At 39.8% G+C, this 23462-nt stretch overlaps 2 protein-coding genes and 1 long non-coding RNA gene across 7 annotated transcripts; 1 reads left to right on the top strand and 2 right to left on the bottom strand.

The window, feature by feature from the left end:
* Window positions 1-277: 277 nt before the first annotated feature.
* On the bottom strand, window positions 278-11552 carry GTSE1 (G2 and S-phase expressed 1). Of its 5 annotated transcripts, none has more exons than XM_015629087.1 (12): window positions 11516-11552; window positions 10761-10844; window positions 10026-10083; window positions 9346-9949; window positions 8084-8254; window positions 6550-6706; window positions 4988-5365; window positions 4723-4795; window positions 4078-4326; window positions 2754-2949; window positions 1718-1858; window positions 278-718 (listed from the first exon to the last, which is right to left on the bottom strand). In XM_015629087.1, the coding sequence occupies exons 2-12, from the start codon at window positions 10837-10839 to the stop codon at window positions 635-637; spliced, it is 2190 nt and encodes a 729-aa protein (XP_015484573.1). In that variant the 5' UTR covers window positions 10840-10844; window positions 11516-11552; the 3' UTR covers window positions 278-634. The 5 variants fall into 5 exon arrangements, with proteins under 5 accessions (XP_015484573.1, XP_015484572.1, XP_015484577.1 ...); XM_015629086.1 differs by having other exon boundaries at window positions 11469-11533; XM_015629091.1 differs by having other exon boundaries at window positions 9535-9949; window positions 11469-11533.
* A 3580-nt stretch (window positions 11553-15132) lies between these two features.
* On the top strand, window positions 15133-17690 carry LOC107204777. The gene is made up of 2 exons (XR_001521736.3): window positions 15133-15680; window positions 16886-17690. It is a non-coding gene; the product is annotated as an uncharacterized LOC107204777 (long non-coding RNA).
* A 2240-nt stretch (window positions 17691-19930) lies between these two features.
* TPRKB (TP53RK binding protein) lies at window positions 19931-23461 on the bottom strand. Its single transcript, XM_015628509.3, has 4 exons — window positions 23073-23461; window positions 22489-22611; window positions 22011-22187; window positions 19931-21196 (listed from the first exon to the last, which is right to left on the bottom strand). Exons 1-4 carry the CDS (start codon window positions 23211-23213, stop codon window positions 21110-21112), a joined length of 528 nt encoding a protein of 175 aa, XP_015483995.1. The 5' UTR covers window positions 23214-23461; the 3' UTR covers window positions 19931-21109.
* Window position 23462: the final 1 nt, after the last annotated feature.

The raw sequence follows: 23462 nt of genomic DNA, 5'->3' as shown, positions 1-23462 counted from the left end.
CTTAGATTGCTTCATGTCCCTCACGCCTGAATAAGCTGAAGTTTCTCCCAGTTGGGGGCAGCTACGACTAAACCATCCGGCAGTAACCAAGCTGTCATCTCCTCCTTTGCAACACAGAAATTCAGGTGCTGCTGTTGGATTTGTTCTACTGGCATTCAACACTAACATGTTTCTTTGCAAACTTGCTGCGCCACCCTAAAGTCTGCTAGTTTTTAGCTACATATTAACATTTGTTAGTGAAACACTAGAAACGTCTACCCAAGGAGGCAACAAAAAGTTGCCATTTTGTATAGCTTTAGCAAACAACTCATTTATTTTAAAATAAAACTTCGTTGTACATAAAAGGAAAGGAATCAAATGACAATCGGTAGAAAGTAAGGAGGCAGGTTTCCAATTCATGAACTGGAATTCAAATTTTTTGCCTTAGTGCAACATAGTTTAAATACATCTGTTGCAGCACATCCATGAACAAAACCATTATCACTCTCTGACTGTATCAAGACTGTTAGAATTCTGTTTTGTTAATGCAGGTCCAGACAATCTACAGCCATCTTCAAAAAATTATGAGTGAGGAATAACACCAAAAACACTTCAAAGATCACAGTTGCTAAGAATTCTTCATTTCAGTTCAAATTCAGAACTTGAGTAGAGGGGAATCCAGATTTTCTTTGTTTACATCAGGGCTCAGAGTGATAAGAGGAGAACTCAGATCAATTAGCTGAAAGAAAAAACAGCAAAATTTAGCTAGTGTAGTCAACTGTTGTGCATTAGCTACTAGCAGCTATAATCTCTATTATTCTCAATTATGTTTCATGTTTAGTGTTCCTATTAGTATCTAGAAGACAAATACAAGCACCACACTCAAGCTTTTGGATTCAGCTTTTTAAAAACCTATTAAAAACCTAATGCTCATTCTTAGACAAGCACAAGCTTCTCACAAGGTAGTTATTGCCCATACTTATCTTAAAAACCTAAAAGCCTTTTCCAAGTTTCATTACTATGCATATTCTAGTAACAGTGCCATCCAGACAGGACATAGCACTTCTGAACTCCTCTGAACATGTCCCCCTAAGTCAGAGTTCTGCAGCACTTCTCTTTTGACAAAATTTGAAGGGTCTGATACTCAGAGCCCAACTACACGTTTTGTCAAAGGCTGCATCCTCATAGTTACCCATTCATCTGACAATGATCTAAAGGCATCTTATCTTCAAGCCACTAATGTATAAAAACACTTGCCCAGAAATGCTTGTAAAATTTAAAGCAGATTCCAACAGCACAAATCTTCTAGCTAAGGAGAGGATTAGGAGAGAGGAGCTGAACAGGAGGCATCCTTTCTTTTTTGACTAAAATGAGTTGCTGCCAATAACTGAAAATGCAAGAAAGGTGAAACAAGAATAAGCATGCCAACTTTACTGAAGACAGCATTCACTTCCGGCTTCAGAAGAGGTTTATTCTGGAACAACTGCTTTAAGTACTGTTCCTTCTCTCTCCTCCTCCTTTTCCTATTTGCAGATTGCTCACTGAGCTCTAGTTCAGAACACATTGTTTTTAAACATGACATTCTCTTAAGAGCTCCTAATTATGTATATCATATTGAGCTAATATTAAATAATTCCTACAGTATTATGGAACTGCTCTGCAGACAAAGGCACTGCTCTGCAGCCAGTTGACATTTTTCTGCTAACAACTTGCACCAGATGATTTGAATAAAACTTACCTTTATCTGCCCAGATAACACAGGCTTTGGAGAAGTAATCTTACTCACTTCAGGAGTATTGGAAAGGTCAATCAAAGGTCTACTTCCACATTCAGAAGTGTGTGGGAGAGATTTGTCTCCTCCAATATCTAGCAGTAAAGCCTTTAAAAAAAAATTCAGTTTTTCTCCCCTGTTTACCAAGTTTCCTTCATATACATTGAGGCAATCAATTTAGCTTATACAGCTGTAATAATCACAGACCAGGGTTAATTTACAACTTGGTATTTTTCATGCAAGATTCATTGCACACCATATAAAAACCTCAGCTCCTACTCTGCCAGTGGGTAGAGGGAAAATGTGGTAAGAAAGCAAAAGAGATCCCTTGCAGCATAAAACAATTTTTCACTTGAAAGTAGAGTTAAATTTAAATCAGAAGACAGTAACCCTCTTAATACTTAAATTAAAATTAAATTTAATTTAAATTTAACTACAATTATTGTGCAATGTTATTTAGCCATATAAACTACAGCTTCACACTCTGGTGATGGGCCTGGAGGGGAAGCCTTATGCAGTGCAGCTGAGGGCACTTGGTCTGTTCAACCTGGAGGAGATGAGGGGAGACCTTATTGTGGTCTTGAACATCCTCACAAGGGGAAGCAGAGGGGCAGGCACCAATCTCTTCATTCTCATGAAGAGTGACAGGAAACATCATGAAGTTGAGTTGGGGGAGGTTTAGCTGGATAGCAGGAAAAGGTTTTTCACTCAGAGGGTGGTTGGGCACTGGAACAGGCTTCCCTGTGTGAACTGGCCACAGTACCAGCCTGACAGAGTTCAAGAAGTGTTTAGTGTGATTCCTGGAGTGCCCTGTGCAGGACTGGGAGCTGGACTTGATGATTCAGATGGGTCCCTTCCAACACAGAATATTCTATAATTTCATTATTCTAACACATTCTAATTTCACGTATACCAAAGTGGTTTCCCTACTTATCCCTTACCTTGAAATAATTCAAGCAGTTTACCTAGTAGTTTTGTAAGAAAATATGTTGTCATTTCTTACCTCAGGTTGTTTCTCTTCAGCCAGCTGATTTTGTACTTCAGACAGCTCGTTTTGTACTTCCACCTCTTTGAATGCATTTTCTACTCCTTCTGTAGCAGTTTTCTCTGGTGAGAAGCTAAGTACAAGAGGTTGCACAGGTGGAGAGGTATCATCTTCTGAAGATGTCCGTGTCTTACTCTCGTGTTTCTGTTTAGAACTAGGGTAAAGAGCATCAGCGATAATTGAGTTCTTTAATCAGCATTAACTACTAAAGACAGACAAGGCAATTTCTGACCTCATTTTCTCCTTTTTTACCACAAGCTTTAATGACCAAAAGGCTTCCCATATTTTTATCCAAATAAATGCTAGTTACCCACAAAACACAAAATATTTCATTCTGCAGAAGTATAGCCTACCCATGCAAAAAAAAAGAAGGGACTATGAAGAATTTAATCTTACTTGACATTTCCATCCAGCCTAAACTTCACACAAGGTATTCTAGTTGGTTTTTTTTAAAACTTGGAACAGCTAGCAAAGATGTGTTGATTTTGTGTATCACTGAGCAACCCACTTCAGTCCCTGCTGAAAGGAAGTACCAACACTGGCTGGAGGACCAGAGGCTGCAATTAGTATGTGGTTAGTATGATAAAGTCATTGTAGACAGAATAATTGTTTCCCAGAGTGAAAAGAGAGACCTATTTGAGACCTTTGGCCTAAGTAACACGACAGTTTTCTAGCCATGAATCATTCCTACTTAATACAGTTCCTCTCCACCACCCACAAAACAAGCCTGCATACATATATATGGCCCTTGACAGAAGATGCTGGGCAGATATGAAGGCAACACTACTTTCACAGAAAAAAAACAGAATTGAAACATAAGTAAAGCTGCGCAGAAAATAAAGTTCAAGTCAACAAAATCTTTGGCTTATTGGCTGATGCTTTAAAAAGTGTAATTTTACAGACCATTTGCAACAATATAAAACAAAAGACCAAATAATATGCATTTTAATCAGCTATTTCCCTTCATCAGAAGGCAATAGCAAAATACCACCAGAGCACCAGACACAAGTCTTAAATTTTTCCCTTGCTCAAGAAATACAAATAATTTCCTATTAAAGCTGTAATTCTTTCCTGTTAGATATTGACTCACCTCAATGCAGCTTATAGCATTTTACCAGTCACAAGTTATACATTTTTATTAAGCATATACAGCTTTTCTATGTTCAAATGCTTTATTCTAACATTTAGCTGAGGCCCTTGAAACCCAAGAGTCATCACTAGAATTCACTCAGAGGCAGTCTGCCTACAGTACTCATTTCATATATGAAGATTTCTGTCTTACCCAGCTGTAAAAGTCTTTCTGGTAGAAAAGCTGAAGCTTTGCCGAAGAGATGCGGCATGTGGAGAAAATGCCATTCTTGGTAGAGTTTTAGGAGTTACTGCTGGGAGACCTGAGATCCGACGGACAGGTGTAGGTAGGCCAGACCGTTTCACACTGGCAGGAGTCATGGCAGCAGATTTCTCGGGAAAACAAAAACTCTGGAAGACCTTATTTTCTGAGGCTTTCATAGGAGTGCTGACTGCCATGGCACTAGAAGAGGAACACACCTCAGACAAAACCTTCTAGAAACTGTTTGAATAACACTGTTCTACCGAATGATAGAAATCCATTTCCCCCCTCTGGTCAGTAAGGGAACAGTAGCCACCTCCAAGTTGCTAAGAGTAAGCATAGTAAGGACTTTACTTGATAAGAATTCTTGTATGAACTATTTTAGTCTATTTAGCCCTGCAAAGAAACCTCTTCTGAATAGTGGGAGGGGTTCTTTGGGTTTTGATTTTAATCCGTTCCAATAGGCATCAACATATCTAACTTGGCAGGTCTCAAGGGACTAGACAATTAGTTACTTTTAAAAGACTGTTGCAACACCCAACCATGTTAAAGGCTAAGAAGGATGCTCAGTGCATTCAATTTTCAGTGAAGCCCTACCTTCCAGGTGTGCCACAAAACGTTAATCCAAGAGAAGGTGTTGCTTTTGGTGCCGATTTGTTTGGTGTTGCATCTAAAGAGAAAAGTTTTGTTAATTGCTATCAGATTCATATTTATTTCTTTTATAGCAGTTATCTTTAAGTTAAAAACTAATTCCTTCCCAAAGGTGGACAGAAGTGTAATGAAACAAATAACAAGCCTTCAATGGTAACATTTGCTTTTAATAACCAAAGTAGAAGACAGGTCATACAAAGTATGTGCTTACCTTGAATCTTCACAGGAGCCTTAGTTTGACTTGTGTAAACAGACAAAACTCTAGCCTTGGGCTTTGGACACAGGCTTCCTTTTGCTGAGCTCCCATCTTTATTCTGCTGACATAGCTGCTGCAGACTGGAAACAGAGCTTGATCTACAAGTTCCACTGCCTGCAGTCTCAGATGATGTTGCAGAAGCTGAAGATTTAGCCAGGCATATAGCACTAGATATTTTGGGAGTACTAGCTGATCTCACTTGTTTCCTGGATTTCTCAGTATTGGCAGCCTGCAGAGATGACACTGTGGTAGGTCTGACAAGGGCCAACCTGCTTGTACCAGATGGAAGCTTAGAGCCACACACACTAGCTTTTGATGACATGCTTGATTTTCCTGAAATAGAAGGTTGTACTTCTGAAGTTTTTGACTAAGAAGAATAATTATACTAACCCAGGAACGAAAAATAGCAATTTACAGTATTTAAATTTAGGTTCAAACAATTAGAGTTTAAGGAGAATATATATGACTGCTGAAAATTTAGTCCTCAAATTCTTCGGCAATTTTATTTTATAGTCTTCTCACCAAATTCCTGAATTACTGCAATCGAGTGAAAGAATATTCTTCAAGGAATGCCAGAACAGCTTGCAGATTCAAATTACTTCCAGCATTTACTCCCAGCAGAGCTGGCCCTGTTCCCTTAAGCAGCCTTTCAAGCAAGTAATAGGTAGAGTTACACTGATTAACACCATAGGCTTAACTACCACACAAGCATTTTTCCCAGATTTCTGTAAAGTTCTTACTTTTAGTCTGTAGGTTACTTTCATTAACAGGATCAATCTTGATTAGACAGTTCTATTGCATAAAATAGTTCTTAATAAGCTTTTAATAGTATGTTATTAATCTCCCAGAAACAAGGTGCAAAATAAGAACTTGCTCAAACTTGGTATTTTGATAGATGTAGAACTGTAGTCCTTACATCTGTCAGTACTTTCAGAAGCCTGTTTTTCCTGATCCTTTGAGGCTTACTGAAATGGATAAATTGATGGTCTCAATACAGTACAACTACAACTCTTGGCTGCGTTATCTCCCTAAAGGTGTTTTCCTCAACTGCTTGAGTAAAGCACATCATTTATCTAGGCTTACAGAAAGGTGGAATAATGCCTTCCACCTTGCTTTCAAATTTCAGTTGTTTTGGTGTTTTGCCTTTTCTTTTAATTCCAGTCAGACAAGCTTAGAGTATTCAGAAGCTCATGTTCTTTGCTATAACAGAGGAGATAATGCATAAAGGGATCATAATTCCTGGGGCATTGCTTCCTTTCTAGCTGTGTCAGATGCTCACATGTAGACATCAGGTTTGTACCAGTCTAGTCAATCTACAGATTATGCATGTCTAACATTTGTCTTGAGTCCACAGGGATTTACCAGGCTAGCCTAGAAAAGTTTATTCTCCATACAAAACATTTTGTAGTGCTTAAATGTACTGAACACCATTAAAACATTTCCAAATCTGAAGTCCAGAAAATGCTTAGCTATTTAAAAATTGATTCATGGCACAAATCTGCAGTAGGAGTGATTACCTTTTATGCCTATAGGAGAAATGGGTAAACTTGAATTAAGACTTGAGTTCATGTTGGAAACTGATGATGAAGATGATGATGATGATGAAGTAGTCTTTCTTGGGAGACCACTGGCAACACCAGGACGTTTCAGATATATCACCTTATTTAAGCCAGGCTGAATCAAAAGCAAAAAAAATGCCCAATTTAACACATTATATTGCCATTATTTGTCTTGGTATTGTAACTTATTACTTGTAAATTTTAGAGGAGCTTCTTAACTCATTAAATGTAAGATCACATTTTAAAAAGTGAATTTTCTTAGAGACAGATCATTGTATCTGGATTGTTATACAGAACTGGAACATCAGATCTAGGAGGCAAACAGTTATTTTTATTCCAGCCACAAATCTGAGTATGGACTTAAAGGAATTAAAGAATAAAAAAAGCCAGCCCAGGCACCAGTATATGCTGGGCACCAACCAGCTGGAAAGCAGCTTTGCAGGCCAGGCCCTTGGAGTGCTGGTGGACAAGCTGAACATGAGTCTGCAACACACCCTTGCAGCAAAGAATGCTGATAGTATCCTGGGCTGCACAAGGAAGAGCACTGGCAGCAAGTGAATGGAGGTGATCCTGCTGTCTACTCAGCCCTGAGAGCCCACATCTGAAGATCTCCATACAGTTCCAGGTTCCCAAGTATGAGAGTGATTTGGAGCTACTGGAAAGAGTCCAGAAAAGGACCCCTAAAATTATTAAGGGACTGGAGCATCTCCCACCTAAGGAAAGGCTGAAAGCTGGGACTTCTCAGCCTAGAGAAGATACGGCTCGAGGTGGATCTCATCAATACAAAGAAATATCTGAAAGGACAGCAGCCAGTGGTGCCCAGTGACAGGACTAGAGGCAATGGGCAGAGTAGAACACAGGAAGTTCTACTCCTGAACATCAGGGAACACTTTTCTTACTTCAGAGGTGACTGATCACTGGTACCGGCTGCCCTATGAGGTTGCCAAGACTTCATCCTTGGAGGTACTCAAATGCTGTCTGGCCATGGGCCTGGGCAAATGACTCCATGTGGTCCTGCTTGAGCAGGGCATTGGACCAGGTGACCTCAAGGGGTCCCCTCCAACCTCAACAATTCCGTGATTCAGTGAAGTGACACCCAGCATTAAAGTATGCATTTACAGCTTCAAAGCAACTGACAGCTGTAGGTATACTACCTTCATGCAAGTTATGGCAACATTTTCATATGGTATAGTTAACTACACATCAAAAACTTTCTTACAGGAAACTGCTCATCACTTACCTGCAGCTAGTGCTTTAAAAACAAAGGCATGCTTGTTAATCCAACACATTTGTAGTTGCTCTTAAGTACGTTAATGTGTTACAGACTTAAGGGCACACATTCAAGAATGGTAAATATAAAACATTGACTACTTTTCCTTAAAATCATTTTATGCAACAGCTTTAAATCAAATTAGAAAGTAAACTATTATTCACTTCTTTTCATCAGAAGTACTACAGAAGTTCTTTCCATACTAAGGAGGCTTGCCATTACCTTACTTGGTGCAGGAAGGACTTTTGTGTCTTGCACTGAGGAACTGCTATTGAAAGAAGATGGAACGGCATCTAAAGCAATATTAGATTTATCAGAAATTACTTCTTCAGATGATCCCATGCTGTTCAAGTCTCCTTTTGTAGAAATACTAGTATTTTTTCCTCGTTTGAGCTGCAAATTTCAATGCAACATTTTAAAAGCTACTACTGCTTCTAGAAATCACTATAAAGCTTTTTACACACATTGATTCTGTCCAGAAACAGAGACAACAGTCAATGAAGAAGCCTCCAAATCCAGTGAAGTCTTCAGACAAATAGAGTTTGAAGTAAGCCTAGTGAGTGCATTTGCCAAGTACTAGGACATGCCTGAACCCAGATACTGGACAGCAACTTAAGGCCAGTTCTGCAACAATTCATCAGTAAATATCATATAATCATATTCACCTACGTAGTGTTCCATACTGTAACAGCTGTATCTTACAACTATATTGGACTCTCCATTTATTATTCTACTTTGCTTTGGCTTCCAAAAGGTGAAACATTACAACAGTAGACAGCATTATGCAAACTGTTCAGACAGTGGGGTATAACTTCTCTAGTTAAAGCATTTAAGATAATGTCTTTTTTTATAAAACACAAAATCAAGAAATTTATACTACAAAGGAAAATCAGAGTCCTGTAATTCCTATAGATGATGGTTCTTAAGAAGCCCCTACCACATCTTCAGTAAAACCTCTAATACATACTAGAGCCTAAGCTATAAAGTGTAGACCAATAAAATCCAAAAGATACCGTACCTAAAGACTGGGATTTGTGCTCACAAGGTCACTAACACAACTGTTTCCTTGCTATCCCGGAATACATTTCAATTGACAAGGATTAATAGTAAATAAAACAACTTTTACACATTAAGTGCAAAATTACACATTAAGTGTAACAGTGCAGTAATTTTACCAGCAACACAGCCGTGTCAGAAACCAGGTAGAAGCCAAGAATGACAGTATTCACAAAACCAGAATACAATGGAAAAGAAATGTATTTGCAAATGCTCTACATTGTCATAATAGACAAAGTAATTGGTTACTATACCATAGTACCTGCCCTCTTTTTTTTTTTCTGTATGTTTTCTGACTGAGGATCATGAAGTAGAGAAGTATCAGAAGATTAAAGTTAGCTTTTAAAAATAAAAGATTGTAGACAGATTAAATACTCCTAAAACACAGACTTTACTTGAAGAAAATGTTGCCCAGAACTTGACTTTACCTTGTCAATTGTCAACAAATTGATTTTTCCAAAAGCAGATGATGGTTTTGCCACTGGCAGTTTGCCTACAGCCTTTGTACTTGTTTCCTTAGTTTTCTGTTCCTCTGTCAGGGGCAAACTGGCATTTTCCATAGGAGACACACAAATTTGAACAAGGCTTCTTTTAGGAGAAGCAGGAAGAGTATGTACCTTGCCATCTGATACAAGTGTCTGTGATGCCTTCTGAAAACAAGGGGGCAGCTGACATGCTGGACTATCCTCCACACAGAATGTCTCCCGTTTAACAGCCCTGGGACTAATTTCTATATTTTTGTTCCTCAGTATCTTCAGCTTTGAGTTTGAGTCCTCTACAAATGTTTCTACAATCTTGTTTTCCTGTTCTTCTGATTGGCTTATTTTGGTCTCCTTGTTCTTGTTTCCAGTCTCTATTTGCAGTGCCAACAGATGAGCTTCTTTGAAAATTTCCACAAATTTCTCTCCTTGAAGTGGGCTCCACATGAGTTTATCATCACAAGCAGACACATACTTTTTTGCTTCAATACTGGCAGCAATACATCTTTCTTTGTGTCCCATAGGTCCAATAAAAACTTCATCTTCATTTCCACTACAAAGAAAAATAATTTATCCCAGCACCTTATATATGTCCATTTTGAAGGGTCTACAGTATTTACATAACTTACCTTGTTGATGAGAGTGAAAGGTCAAAATCAAACTTTTCATCAGTCAGAAGAGGAAAGTCTGAAACCATAAAAAAGCATTTTGTCACAGCATGGATTTGCAATGAAAATGATTGCATTATGCTTTGACAATCTGGTGAGTGATGTCAGCTGGCAAAGAAAGCTTTAGCTATCAAGTTCAAAATATTAAACTTAGGAAAAGAAGGTCCAAGGAATTTAAGGTACAATTATGAATGTGATCATAATTGTGAGATTCCAAATATTGTGAAACAGCTTAATGGTAATTTTTAAGAAGCTGTAACAGCAACATGGAATGCAGCTCATCAGCAGCCTCCAATCAAAATAAGTGAGAACATGTAATCTAGAGCTATGTGACAACATGGTCATCCCATTCATCTTGTTCAGGCTACCACAGAACAGTAGTAGGAGCCAGTGAGAAAGATTACTTTCCATGTTGGTTAATATATGCATTAAATAAATCAGCTGATGGATAAGGGAGGAGCTCAGATTAGATATATAGAAGAGAGGTTGATACATCAGTCACTATTACAGAAGCTTTAGCACCACACTCCACAAGCTCCTCAGGAGGCTTCTGAGACTGGCAACAACAGCCCATCCAAGGAAGTGAGTAAACTGAACATGATATAAGGCAGACAGAGGATGTCCACTGATCTAAGCTATCCTAACCCATAACGGGATGTACCATATAGAGAATAACTCAGTATGTTCTCCACCTACCATTGCTCATGCAAATATCCAGTTTTTCTTCAGTCAAATGACTCAGGCTATCTGCTGACATTTCATTTTTTTCCTCCATAGTATCTGGAATATATAGAAGTAGACATGCAAGAGGTTTAAAAAAAACAACCCAAAACCGAACAGCAACAGGGTCACAGACTTTGATGATACTGCTGAATTAGTGAGGAGGTAAACATTCCGTTTGAAGACTCTCACATTTAGGGACTGCCACACAGAATCACAGAACAGTTAGGGTTGGAAGGGACGTCTGGAGACCATCCAGTCCAATCCTGTATAAAGGCAGGGTCACCTGGAGCAGGTTACACAGGAATGCCTCCAGGTGGGCTAGAAATATCTCCAGACAGGGAGACTTCATGACCTCCCTGGGCAGCCTATTCCGGTGTTCTACCACCCTCGATGTAAAGTTCCTACTCACGCTGAAACTTAACTTCTAGTGGTTTAGTTTAACTTAGTATTACTACTCGTTCTGTCGCTGGGCACCACCGAAAAAGTGGTTTATAGGGTACCACACAGCTCACCATCCCGCCGACCGCCCAGCACCCCACCTCAGGCGAGCTCGCACAGGTTCCCCCACCTTCCCCGGCCGCAAGGGGAAACGGGGAAAGGCCTGCGGGCACACGCTGGAGCTCTGGGGAAGGGCCCGAGCCGGGCCCGCCGGGCCCGCCGCCCCCGTCCCCCCGCGCTCACCGCTCGCCCCTCACCGCCACCGCGCACGAGCCGCGCCGCGCACCCACCCGGTCTCGAAAAGCGCGCCCCACTCACGTGACGCACCCCGCGCGCCCTCATTGGCAGGTTCGAAGGATACACGAGCGCTTCCGGTGCATTCTGGGATTTGTAGTTAGCAGGGCCCCAACGGCTGCTGGGCTGCGCAGGCCGTACTGCTCCGTTCCGCCCCGTGCTTGCACTCGCCCTCGGGCTGTGGTCGGGGTGCGTGGCTCGCGCCGATCGTCCTTACGTAGTCCGGCTTGCCTGGCCGGCCTTGGCAACCGCGGTGGTGGCAATAGCGCAAGGGAAAGCCTCAGCAGGGTGTGGGCGTTGTAGCAGGACTCACCTTGAGGCTGTGCCGACGTGCGCCATGAGTCCAGGCACGGCCGCCGTGCTGGCTGCGGTGGGGCCTGCGCGCCGATTCCTTCGGTTTCCTTGACATATCTGCTAGATATCGTTGTCGTAGTAGCTTAACTTTAAATGTGAAGCTACACGGATGTTCAGCTTGGACATAAGAAGAATTTAATCACAGAGAGCATGATTAGACATTGGAATGGGCTGCCCAGGGAGGTGGTGGAGTCATTGTCCTGGAGGTGTTCAAGGAAAGACTGCATGTGGCGCTCAGTGCCTCGGTCTAGTCTAGTTGTCAAGGTGGTGTCCAGTCAAAGGCTGGACACAAAGGTCCTTTTCAGCCTAATAGTCGCTGTGATTTTGTGAAGGGGATATATATCTAATCCTAAGGTGGCATACGGAATAGTAAGATCAGTGAGTGTCGGTTCCAACTACAGACTATTATTATTAGTCCCATTAAAGCAGCCTGTTAGAATAGTTTTAAAAGTAGAACCGTGTTTGTAAAAAACACTAGGAAAACGCCACTCTTCACGTTTCTTCTAACATTTAATGCTGTGCAGTGCTTAGGGTTTTCTCTTAATGCATGCGTGGCATGAGAAAATGCGTTCCAGTGATGTATTCTAAGTATTTTGGGATGACTAAATCAATCAGCTGGAATTTATCAGCAGAATGATAATAGTTAATCATAACCTGCAGATTTTCATATAGATAAGATACTCTCTAATCCTTTCTCCAGTCGACCATTTGTAATTTTTTACCTTTCATGGAGCCCCACAAGCAGTATGTATGTAACTTGAATATATAGCAAGTATCCTGTGTATTGGCAAATACACACAGTAAATGCCTGGGGCAAATAGGCTTCTGCTGAATATTAACATGCTCACCTCACACTTCTCTCTCCCTTGAAATGACATGAGGAGTCCCTCCTGGCTGGCAGGGGTCAGTTGTTTGGGGAACTGTCCAACTTAGTTTCTTGTGAAATAGGCCAATTCTTATTGTTACAGTTTCTGTCTTCCAGTTTTTTATATCATAATTTTCTATCCATTCTCTTTGATGTCTTCCTCATTGCTCCTTGAATTACTCTTAGGGATGTAATGATTTCAATTTATTTAATTCTTTTATTTCTTTCCATTCAAATTCATGTCATTATAATTCCTACCCAGTGTCTGTTTTCAAGATTTCATTTCCTTTTACAAAAGGAAATTCTTCATTGTGAAATTCTTCATTCATGAAAGGAAATGAAATCTTGCAATTTCAATGAGGATCAGTTTGGCAAGGTGTGGTCCATTTCCCTGCACTTCATATCATCCCGTGCCATTTGATTGTTTTCCCTTTGTTGCATTTTTTTTTCCTTCAAGTATTTAATTTCATCAATTCCTTCTCCTGTCTTTTTGTTTGACTTCATTCTCTGACTTTGGGACTTCAGTAAATGTAATTTTGGTAACTTTTGGTCCTTTTCACTGCACCTCATTCCATCCCGATCAATTTGGTTGGAGTCACTGCATTCCCAAATTTTCTTTTTTTTTCAATTACATTTTATTTTATTTATTTTCGTATCTCCCTTCCAGAGTGTTTGTTACACTTTCTTCTCTGTTTTCAAGATTTCATTGTTGAAATTTCTGAACCAAAGTGAATAAATGAAAATGGAATGGGATGACATGAAGCGCAGGGAATGGACCAAACCTAGCTGAGTTGATACTGTTTGAAATCACAAGATTTCATTTCCTTTCACGAAATGAAGAATTTATTTTCGTGAAAGGAAATGAAATCTCAAAGTCAGAGAAAAAAGCGAAACAGACTGGGGCAGGGTTATAATGACAAATTGAATGGTTAAAATTGTGAAATAAAGCAGAATTGTCATCAAATGTAGGGAGATGAGATGAATTGCTCCCAATTGTATGCCTTTTGTAGCTGCAATGTTGCTGAAGTTTTAGGCTTTGTGCTTTTCTCAAAGCTAAGCCTAACCCCAAGCGGAACAGTAAAAGCAGGCTGTCGTTGAGGCTGAGGTGCCAAGCGTATGGGTAGTGGCATGCAGAAATCTGTGGAGGGAGCAATGTTGGGGCAGTGCTTCCCTTTGCATGCCTTCTGCACTTGCAGTGTCCCTGGAGCTCTGGGCTTTGTGGTTTTCTCAACCCTAACCCTAGGGTGGAGCAGGAAAAGCTGCATTTGTGTGAGAAACGTGGAGGGAGCAATGCTGGGGCAGCACTGTGCTCCCTTTGGCATGCTGCCTTCAGTCCCTGGAGCTCTGGGCTTTGTGGTTTTCTCAACCCTAAGCAGAGCAGGAAAAGCAGCTTGTTGCTGAGGCTTTGTTGCCAAGCACATGTGTAGTGCTGAGCAGAAAGGTTTGGATGGAACAATCTTGGGGCAGTGCCGTGCCCCCCTTGGCAGGCCTTTTGTATACGGCTTTTATTGTTGCATCCATCCCTGTGTATGTTATTTAAGAAAGCTGAATCCAGGAGTTGTAACCTCCTATATTCTCAGGATGAGGTCTGAAAAAGCTAGAACTGATTCAAGTCAGTAATTCTTTACTGATACCTGAATTTCTTCCAAGTCATTGTAATATTTCTGGTTTTCTATATTTAATATATTACTAATAATGAAGAATGAGTCTTTGTCCTCAGTAGCTTCACTGGTTCCAGTGACACAGTTTTAGTCACATGGGTCAACAAATTTAGTCTTCATTTTCTGGAGTGTGATTTTATGAGGACATATAACTGGAAATCACTAGTTGTTTTAATAAAACTAAAGGAAGCAGTTTAATTTATATAAAAACATAAATGCAGTAACCAGGACGTATCTGAAGGAAAGGCAAGGGCCTTTAGAAAGGCACCAGATCTACAAGTTCAAATTTGTCTTAATAGAAATTATATGTGACAATAAGCTGAAAGTAACAGTTAAATGAGAAATACAGTTATTTTAAAGATGATGCAATAAAGTGTTTTGGGAAAGAAGTGTTTTGGTCTGTCTTTATAAATTGCAAATTTAAATGTGTTCATTTACAAGCCCCAGAAATCATCAGAGGGACATTGAATTGGTTATACTAAACCCACCATTAACCATGCAACACCCAGCTTGGCAGAAGTTCTAGTCAGCCTCTTGGTAATCAATGGCTCCAGTTGGTCCGGTAATAATAGGATGAATGTTACTTTGTTACTAACCCTAGATGTCAAAATGTTATTTTTTTGTGGTGATATATTGCTTATTGACTGCTTATTGAATGTGATCATATTATAAAAGTCAACATTTTTTAAATAAGGGATGTGCTTTTTTCATAAAACAATATTTGAGTATTAGAGCACATATAAGTGATGGTGGTTTGAAATTTCACTCCAGGCAATTTAAACCAAATTGCATTTGTAGAAAGGAACTAAATTTTACCCCAAAATAGCCTATGATCTAATAGAAAGTCATTCTAAGTTATAGCTCATCCTGCATTTTTCACCACCACCCTCCATCTGTGCATTACTGGTGTTATGAATTTGGCAACACTTCAGCAGCAAGCTGTTTATAACAAGAGATCCCAGCAGCTAAAAGAAGCCAGTCATTGGGATTACTCATAACTTGCCTTGTGAACTGCTCAAGGGAATTTCTTGAAGAACTGTGTCAAAATCAGCTTTAGAAATCATTAATTTGAGAGCTTTCACTGATACATAAGAAGTGTTCCGAAATTGTTGTTGGTCAAGTTGGTGGGCTTGGAAGGAAGACTTTTTTTGTTGGTGCTGAGAAAATTTTCTCATTTTGTGCAAGGAAAACAAGAGGATACAAAAAGGCTTTTTTCCTCTCTGCAAGAAATCTGACGCAGTGGGAATTCAATCACCCAGACACTATGAATGCTTGCAGAAGGTAAGCTGCATATATTGCATTCCTCTCAGGTAAGAATAGAAATGCAAATTATTGGCAAAATATTCCTCTTGTGGTCTTCACATGATGCTCCCAAATGATCATGAACTGTTCATGTGTTATTTTATTTGCAGCTACACATGATTGTCCGATACAAATGTTAAATGTCTGATTCTGCAATTACCTTCTGTGAAAGCTCAACGGCAGAATTTCTGTTTTATTGATGAATTCCTTTTTGGGGATTGCCTTTCCTAGTCTTTCAGTTTTAACAAATCAGTTTTGACAGCTCTCTTCTAAGTGTGCCTAAGTATGTAATTTGTGGTTTAAAGTTCTTTATAACTCATAAGCTCTATCTGTGCTAACATTTGTGGTAATCTCCACTCTTCTGTCATAGTAACAGCAGGAACAAGTATGAACTAGACCTGCAATACATCTAATCCATCTCAGACCCCTTCCTAATAAATGTGAAAATCACAAGCTAGTTAATCTCCTTTTGGCATTCCAGTTCAGATGTAATTGTATACATTAAACATTTCTTTTCTCTTAAAACTGAAGCAGCAGGAACAAGGGCACTGGGGCTTAGCAGGCAATTTTCAATGAAGATAGTAGCTGGAAGGCTGTTGCCATAGGTGAATGCTTCTAGTTTCAAACCCTTTGGGAAAGGTGACAAAGCAATATCAAACGTTACTGCAGAGAATCCTGCAGATATTCTTTGCGTAGTTACTCTTGACTGGTACCTTTTAATGAATGCCTTGACACAAGTCCCCTCTGAAAAGCAGAGATAGAAAAACATGCCAGAACAGGATGGAAAGATCACATGCTGTGCTTATTTCTGTGGATTAAAGCTTTGGAAACAGGTATTTTTTTATTTGAACGCTGCCACTTTCATAATATTGCAAAATGAAAGGATATGGTTTTTCTCATACAATGATCTGTATCAATAGTGAGGAGTAAGAGCACTGTGTTTCCTCTAACAATCCCATACCCAGTCTCTGTGCCTGTCAGGAGGTGAGAAATACCAAATGGCTGGTAAATGTTTTGCATTTCCAATTATAGAAATTACTTTATTAGCCCCAGACAGTTTGAAGAGCTCTTTCCCAAATCTAGTCAATGATTCAATGCACACTCTGGATTTCATTACAAACACTATTGAACTGTTAATAAAGAAGAATAGTTTTTAACCTTAATCTTTCGTTTTGTTATGTCAGGATACATTCTCTCCGTGCTCACAGACAGAAAACTAATGGAAACAAAAGTGAGAACTGGCATGGTACCTCTGGGTTTAAGCACCAGCATGAAGATGATCTTGTTGCAGTCCACACCCTTTACACAGTGATCATCATGATCCTTCTAGCGGCACTCTGGGGAGCCTGGTCAAGAACGGATTCATCCTTATAGCAGCAATATGGCGACTTTCTTTGTCAAATATTTAAAGAAGTATTTGTTTCAATTATCTACACTCAAGAGGTACAAAAAAGTGGTCTCAGCATATTTCAGTTTACTTGATACTGCTTAAAAGGTTGCTACTTGTGGAAGGGAATCTATGAAACAATTTAACAAACCATGTACAGAACATAATTTTGTGAGTAACAGAGACCTGTTTGACCTGTACACATTTATATTGCCCTCAGTATGTATATGAAACTTTAAGCACGACATTCTAGAAAGAGGAGTTCAACTTCTGTTTTATTGGTCAATGTTTTGTACAATATTTTGTAGCCCAGCTTTCCATTTGTGAACTTGTCGAGTCTCTACCTCTGCTAAGTTTGCTTGTCCCAATCCATAGTAAAATGTACACTGTAAGGAGGAAATACTTTGCCATGCCACAACAACATAGGAAGACATGATCAACAAACCCAGGTATTCTGCCAGGATAGGAAGATCATTGAAAGTCAAATTCTCATCTCCATTGCTGAAGAGAGTTTATATGGGACTTGTATTCATTATTTTTAACTTATGGCAATGACTATGTAAACTCAGGAATAAAATGATGAAATAAGTTGCTTTTGTGAATCCTTTGTCACAGAACCAGCTGGCTCAGTCTTCATCTTGTATATATTTATCTGCAACCACCACTTGCTTTTCCATAATTCATTAACATCTCATGGCAGCACCAGCTTCTATGTACACCAGCCCATCGCTGATGGGGCATTCCATACTCCCACATTTTCAGGGAAGTAACCTCACTCAGACAAACTGCAAGCCTTCTGAACATAGAGCAGTTTCTGTTCCACTCTTTGTTAGCTGTCTACTACTGATGAGCATACATTAGTGGGCTGGTAGCTCTGGGGGGAAGTGACTCTTGGAGTCTAGGCCTTGGGAGCCTAAACTCAGCTTAAACCCCAAATTTTATCACTGCCTATGCTAATACACAGTATCCCAATAAAAAAACCAAACAAACATCACCCTGCAAGATATTTAGACATCTTATAGACTCATAAATACACATTTGTAATTAGGTAGTACTTGCGGACAACACAATTCTTACAAGTATTGTGTACCCCATTTTGGTATCCATCCATGATCAGGATGGGTATATAAACTGAAATGTCTCTGAGAAGAGCTCAGTGTTACCAAAGGTCAGGATAGCACCAGAGACACCGGTGTCAGCTCTCAATAGGCAGTGAGGTGGCTGGAATTGGAGCTCCTCCACTGACACTGCATTCTGCCAGCCTTACCCCACCGGGCAAACACCACCTCAGCATGCTTTAACATGGGACCAGAGCTTTGATGATGCTCCCTAAAGAACAGCACACAAAGGAATACTTAAGAAAACAGATGATTAGCACATTAAATAATTGTCACAGAACATAGGGACCCAGATATAAAACATGTAGCATGAACATTACAAGTGAACACAAAAGGATGGGCCCTCCCTTTTCAATATATGTTTGAAGTACACAAGAGGGGACAGGGACCTACACATTCTGACAGCAGCACAAAAACCCCCAGTGATTATGGGTGTGGGACAGGCCATGGCTTCAGTGTGCTGGAAGTCAAACACAGAATCTCAAATGCACCCCACCAAGGGAAAAAAAAAACCTAGAACAATTGACCACACAGCATGATGTAGCATTTAGTTGTTGAATTTATAAATTCTGCAGGCATAACCCTGCCTCTGAAGCACTGGAGGTCCAAACAAGGTATTGAAAATACTTCAGTTTCCTCTTTCACTTTGTCAGAGAGGAGATGAAGTATCAAAGTTAGAAGAGACTGCTGCAGAACATTAAATGTTTTGAAAAACATGTGTTTTCTTAAATTTTTGCTTCCTTGGAAAACAGCCTTGGTTGATTTAACAGTAACATTAGAGATCTAAACTAAATCATTTTTAAGGTGTTCAGAAAGACAACTGTGTCTTTGCAGGGTGAACAAAATCTACTTTTATTATCAGTTTTTCTAAATAACTCATTTAACTTGGATAATGCAACCACTTCTAGGGAAAATCTCTGGTCTTGCACAGCACAGTTTTCAATGCAAACAGACCCAAATCATCTGCCTGACTGAATGACACTTGGGAGACTTCAGCTCCCAAAATAATTTCCTGTAAATCCACCCATGAACACACCTCATTCGGGTCTCACAGTAAATCACAATTTAACTTATGTCAACAGTAACAAGCTATTTAATGTCTCTACACCAATGAAGTAGATGGAAAAGTAGAAACTAAGAGCCCAGGTTTGGAACTTGTGTGTCAAAACTTTTATGCAGCGATCATTTTATTACTATTTCTCCTACATTAAGCAAGCCAGATAGATGTTTTACATGAGTTCAAAAAAGGCAGTGGTTTAAGTAAGCCTGTCTGCTGTTATTTTGAACTAACAAAAACATTGTAGTTCAGCCAGTAAATCTTCTGATATATTCCATGTACCAACTGTCAGAAGTGGAAAACAAGTCTATTTTCCATGGTCATTTTCACATGCTGATGTGACACACTTTTGTTTTTAAAGACTCAAGTCCTTCCAAGCTCCGTTTTTCACTACTGCCTCACATTTCACATTAGAGAAGATGATGCATTCTGTAAAGCCATCTTTAAAGCAAAAAGTCAGCACAGCCATTTGTCCCTAATCCTTTGATAAATCTTGTAATTCCCTTAGTACTTCACACGTAAATTTGCTATTGGTCTGGTTGGTAAGAAATGGTCTGGATGGTATTTGTACTACTGTGTTTTAACTAAGAGAAGACTTAACTGAAATCAAAATGCAAGACTGAAGCTGTACATTTCTGTATTAAACACAGAAAGACAAAACCAGGTCTATATGTCAGTCCACTGGTCTGTTTATTGTACAGGACAACATTTCAATTCTAAGACTTACCTCTCCTTCAAAATGTATGTGTAAGAGTGTGAGGCATTCTCTTCCAAAGATCTTTTAAGTGCACTAATCATAGTACCTCAGAAAACATGAGGGAAAAAAACCCAAAAACAGACAGCTATAGTTTTATGCACATCCTATAAAAACAATACAGCGTAAAAATAACAAGCACTATAGATTTCTACCCACTTAAGACAGTAGTTTTACTTAAACAGGATGCATACATGTGATTATATGATACACATTCACAGCTGTTGCACCTGGTGACTACTGGAAATCAATAGTCCTCCTAGTTCTCTTTCATGGCCTTTGTTAGCAGTGGTTCAAAAACCCAAGACAAGTTTTATGTCCTTTCAGAATGCTATGTATGCTCTATTAACAATTTAACTGGATACAACCTATGGTGCAAATTTTTCTGGGAATTCTGCACCTGTAACCAGGCTCTGTGAGTTCAGTATCACCACACATGAACCAGTGTTAAGAAGTAAAAGCACCACTTCCTAGCCTTTAAAGCCAGCAATGGATGACATCAGACTGTCAGGTGCTAACACCACCACAGCATTATCCACAGACTTTATTCTTCCTTGTACAGATCTCTGATACCCCTGCTCCACACTGCCACTGGCTGGCACAGCACCCCTGTGCCCCTTCCTGTCCTCAAAGGGTGGGCAGCAACTCTATCCCAGTGGCACAAAGAGGGAGATGCTGCTGATTGTTTATGGAAAATGTCCTTCCTAGCCCATCAAAAATACTTGGGCTGTAAAGATGCCTTTTCTGGCAGTAGTATTGTTAAAAGGATATCATCCATCTGGTTGCCAAACCAAAACAAATCAGAGCATGATAATAAAAATGATTTACAATGTTTAAACCCTCTCTGGGACTAACAAAACATTTGACAAAAGTACAGATTTCCAAGCCTTTTGTTTAAGTTCAGCTTAAAGTACTGCCAATTCTCCCTTGTCAAGAAAAAGAACCAAAATGCCAATGGCAAATTCTACTTGACATGCTCTCTGTGCTTAGAACACAGCTCAGGTTACCCTTATGTCCAAGCTTGGTTAAAGCTCAGATGTCATCAAACTACTCAGTACTACTTCACTTCCTCTGAACTTTATTTCCACGTTTTCACAAAACATCTTTTGTTGACATTCTGCAAACAATGCTGTCCAATAAGGTGCTGATTTTTTCTTCCTGTGGAGTAACTTTGTACATCTGCAGAAAAAAGACAACAAAAACAGGAAAGATGTATAAGGAAGAAAAAAACTGATGACATACCTTCTAAAAATATGTACACAAGAAAAGATTATTCCCTTCTCCCCCACTTTTACATTGGAAATTCCTATTTTCTTGTGACTGCAAGACAAAATTTGGACTGAAGCAAATTCTGAAATTACAAGAACAAGGAAAGCTATGAAATGAATAAGCAGCACTTTTAGGTCCACATGTTAAATGCCATCATTTGTCCAGTTCTATTCATATGTCTCCTATCAGTACTTTGAAGACATGATAAAGATTTAAAGTTACCTGAATTTTATCATGTAGGAGATACATGCTTCAAAATAGCTGTTTAGCATATAGTAATCTGTTAAGAGCATATATACCCCAAGACAGCTCCTAGCAGCTAATTAACCTGTTTTTATTTTAACCAACCCTACTGGGACTATCTATGTACTTAAGCTTATGGAACTGCTCAGGACTGAAATTTTTAATTAAATGAGTATTTGCCTGAAAAACAAGAATCAAAAGTGCTTGGATGGTAGGCAGCAATTAGGGATTTATTTTTTATGTTTGAATCCCCTGACAACATTAATAATTAGAAGACTTAAAACTTTGTGATGTTTGTGTGACAACTAAAACTTGTTTCAACTAAAAAATTCTAAGAAATAATAAAGGTCCACTGAAAGCAAGTTTTCAGTTGTGCTAAAAAAGTACAGATCCTAAGTTAATTATGTCTGTTGATATCTTATCAGACAACTAAATAAACTGTCCCTTTTCTCCACATCAGTCTTCTTTTTTGGCTACACACCTTTTTAACTTTGGCAGTGTCTGTTAGCTGGGGGAGTTCATCTAGGGAAACCTGCTGACCTTCCACCTGAGATGCTATATCTGCCAGATTGACAGTCTTGTCTCCTTCCACAACCAGCACAATGAGTACTGCCGTGTCGCTGTCCGAAATGCCAAACTTTTTAAATGCATCTGAAATCTGAAAAAAGATTAAAAAAATATTATGAGTCACTTTCTCACTGCATATAATGAACCTTTTCAGTTACTGTGTCAGGTACACCAAGAGTATAAACTGATAGACATTTTAGATTAACAAAATTCTGACAAATTCCATTCCAAAGCTACAAACCTTAACAGCACATTAGTGTTATTTAAAACAACAATTAAAAACTTCTACTAGTAGCCAGGTACAATGTTAAAGGAAAACATGTACTTAGTTTGGCTGTATGTATCTTAGCAAGCTTTTCTGGCAAAAAAGAAATTTGTTCAATAAATCTTACATTGTTGCTTGGTGAAAGGCTGAAAATAATTTCTGCATAGAGTGTTCTGGTCTTCATTTTACCTATCTTCTGTAGATGCACTGCTTTGTTGGCTGCCACAAGAATCTGAAAAGGATCTACAATCTGTAAAACACCACAGAAAGAGTTATAAATAATTAACTTACTGTTTTGAAATCTGAAAAAAAAGTCTGGACTGCTTCATTTTGATAGCCTAATTCTAACAAAAAAAAAAAAGAAAAAAAAAAAAAGAAAAAAAAGATTCTGAAACTATTTATGAGTTAAATGAGAACAAAGGCACCAAACAGTAGATTTTTGACAGCATGAATTAGCACTAGCGTTTGAAGTCCACCAAGCACGATGTGGAATTAATTAAAACGTGTTTGGCCAATCTCACCAAGGCTTTGTTTTACACAGACGAAGCCTTCTGCTGTAGGACACAATAATGAAATCAAAGGAGGGCACTTGCACAGAGGCTGGAGGACGCGCAAAGTAACTCGTGTGACAGTGACTGGGAGCCCGGGTCAGCCTCCCTGAGCTGCCACGAGCATTTCCCCCCCGACAGGCCGGTACACGCGTTCGCTCACCATCGCAGGGTTTATCAGTGCTCCGTCAATGGATCCTTCCATGGCTTTTTTCCGCAGAGCAGCGGCATTTTTCACGTGCTGGAAGAGGAGCAGCGTGACGCTGCGGTCAGGGAACAGCTCCAGCCGGTGCGTTCGCTCCATCCCGGCAGCGCCCAGCGGCCCCAGGGTATCGGCGGCACGGAGGAGCCGCAAGTCCCGTGGAAAACACGGCGCTAGCAACACGGGGCCACTCAGACCGGGGGCTTCCCACAAGAATCCCCGCGCTTTCCACAGGAGTCTCCGCGCTTTCAACAGGAATCCCCGAGCTTCCCGCAAGAATCCCCGCGCTTCCCGACCGCGCAGCAGCCGCGGCCCCGGGGCCCGTCCTGCCGGCCGCTGCCGCCGCTCGCC

The sequence above is a fragment of the Parus major genome, chromosome 1A (assembly GCF_001522545.3).
Source record: "Parus major isolate Abel chromosome 1A, Parus_major1.1, whole genome shotgun sequence".
NCBI classification, from domain to species: domain Eukaryota; kingdom Metazoa; phylum Chordata; class Aves; order Passeriformes; family Paridae; genus Parus; species Parus major.
The sequence above is the reverse complement of the archived record's forward strand: the minus strand, read 5'-3'. Positions and strand labels throughout refer to the sequence as shown.

Coding starts and splice junctions, on each gene's coding strand:
- TPRKB (XM_015628509.3), bottom strand. CDS start 23,213: ATGGAGCGAACGCACCGGCTGGAGCTGTTCCCTGACCGCAGCGTCACG. Junction 22,188..22,488: donor GCCTTTCACCAAGCAACAAT/GTAAGATTTATT, acceptor ATCTTTTTTCAG/ATTTCAGATGCATTTAAAAA. Junction 21,197..22,010: donor ACACTGCCAAAGTTAAAAAG/GTGTGTAGCCAA, acceptor TTTTTTCTGCAG/ATGTACAAAGTTACTCCACA.
- GTSE1 (XM_015629087.1), bottom strand. CDS start 10,839: ATGGAGGAAAAAAATGAAATGTCAGCAGATAGCCTGAGTCATTTGACT. Junction 4,327..4,722: donor TTTTGTGGCACACCTGGAAG/GTAGGGCTTCAC, acceptor TTCCTCTTCTAG/TGCCATGGCAGTCAGCACTC. Junction 719..1,717: donor TGTTATCTGGGCAGATAAAG/GTAAGTTTTATT, acceptor TTTTTCTTTCAG/CTAATTGATCTGAGTTCTCC.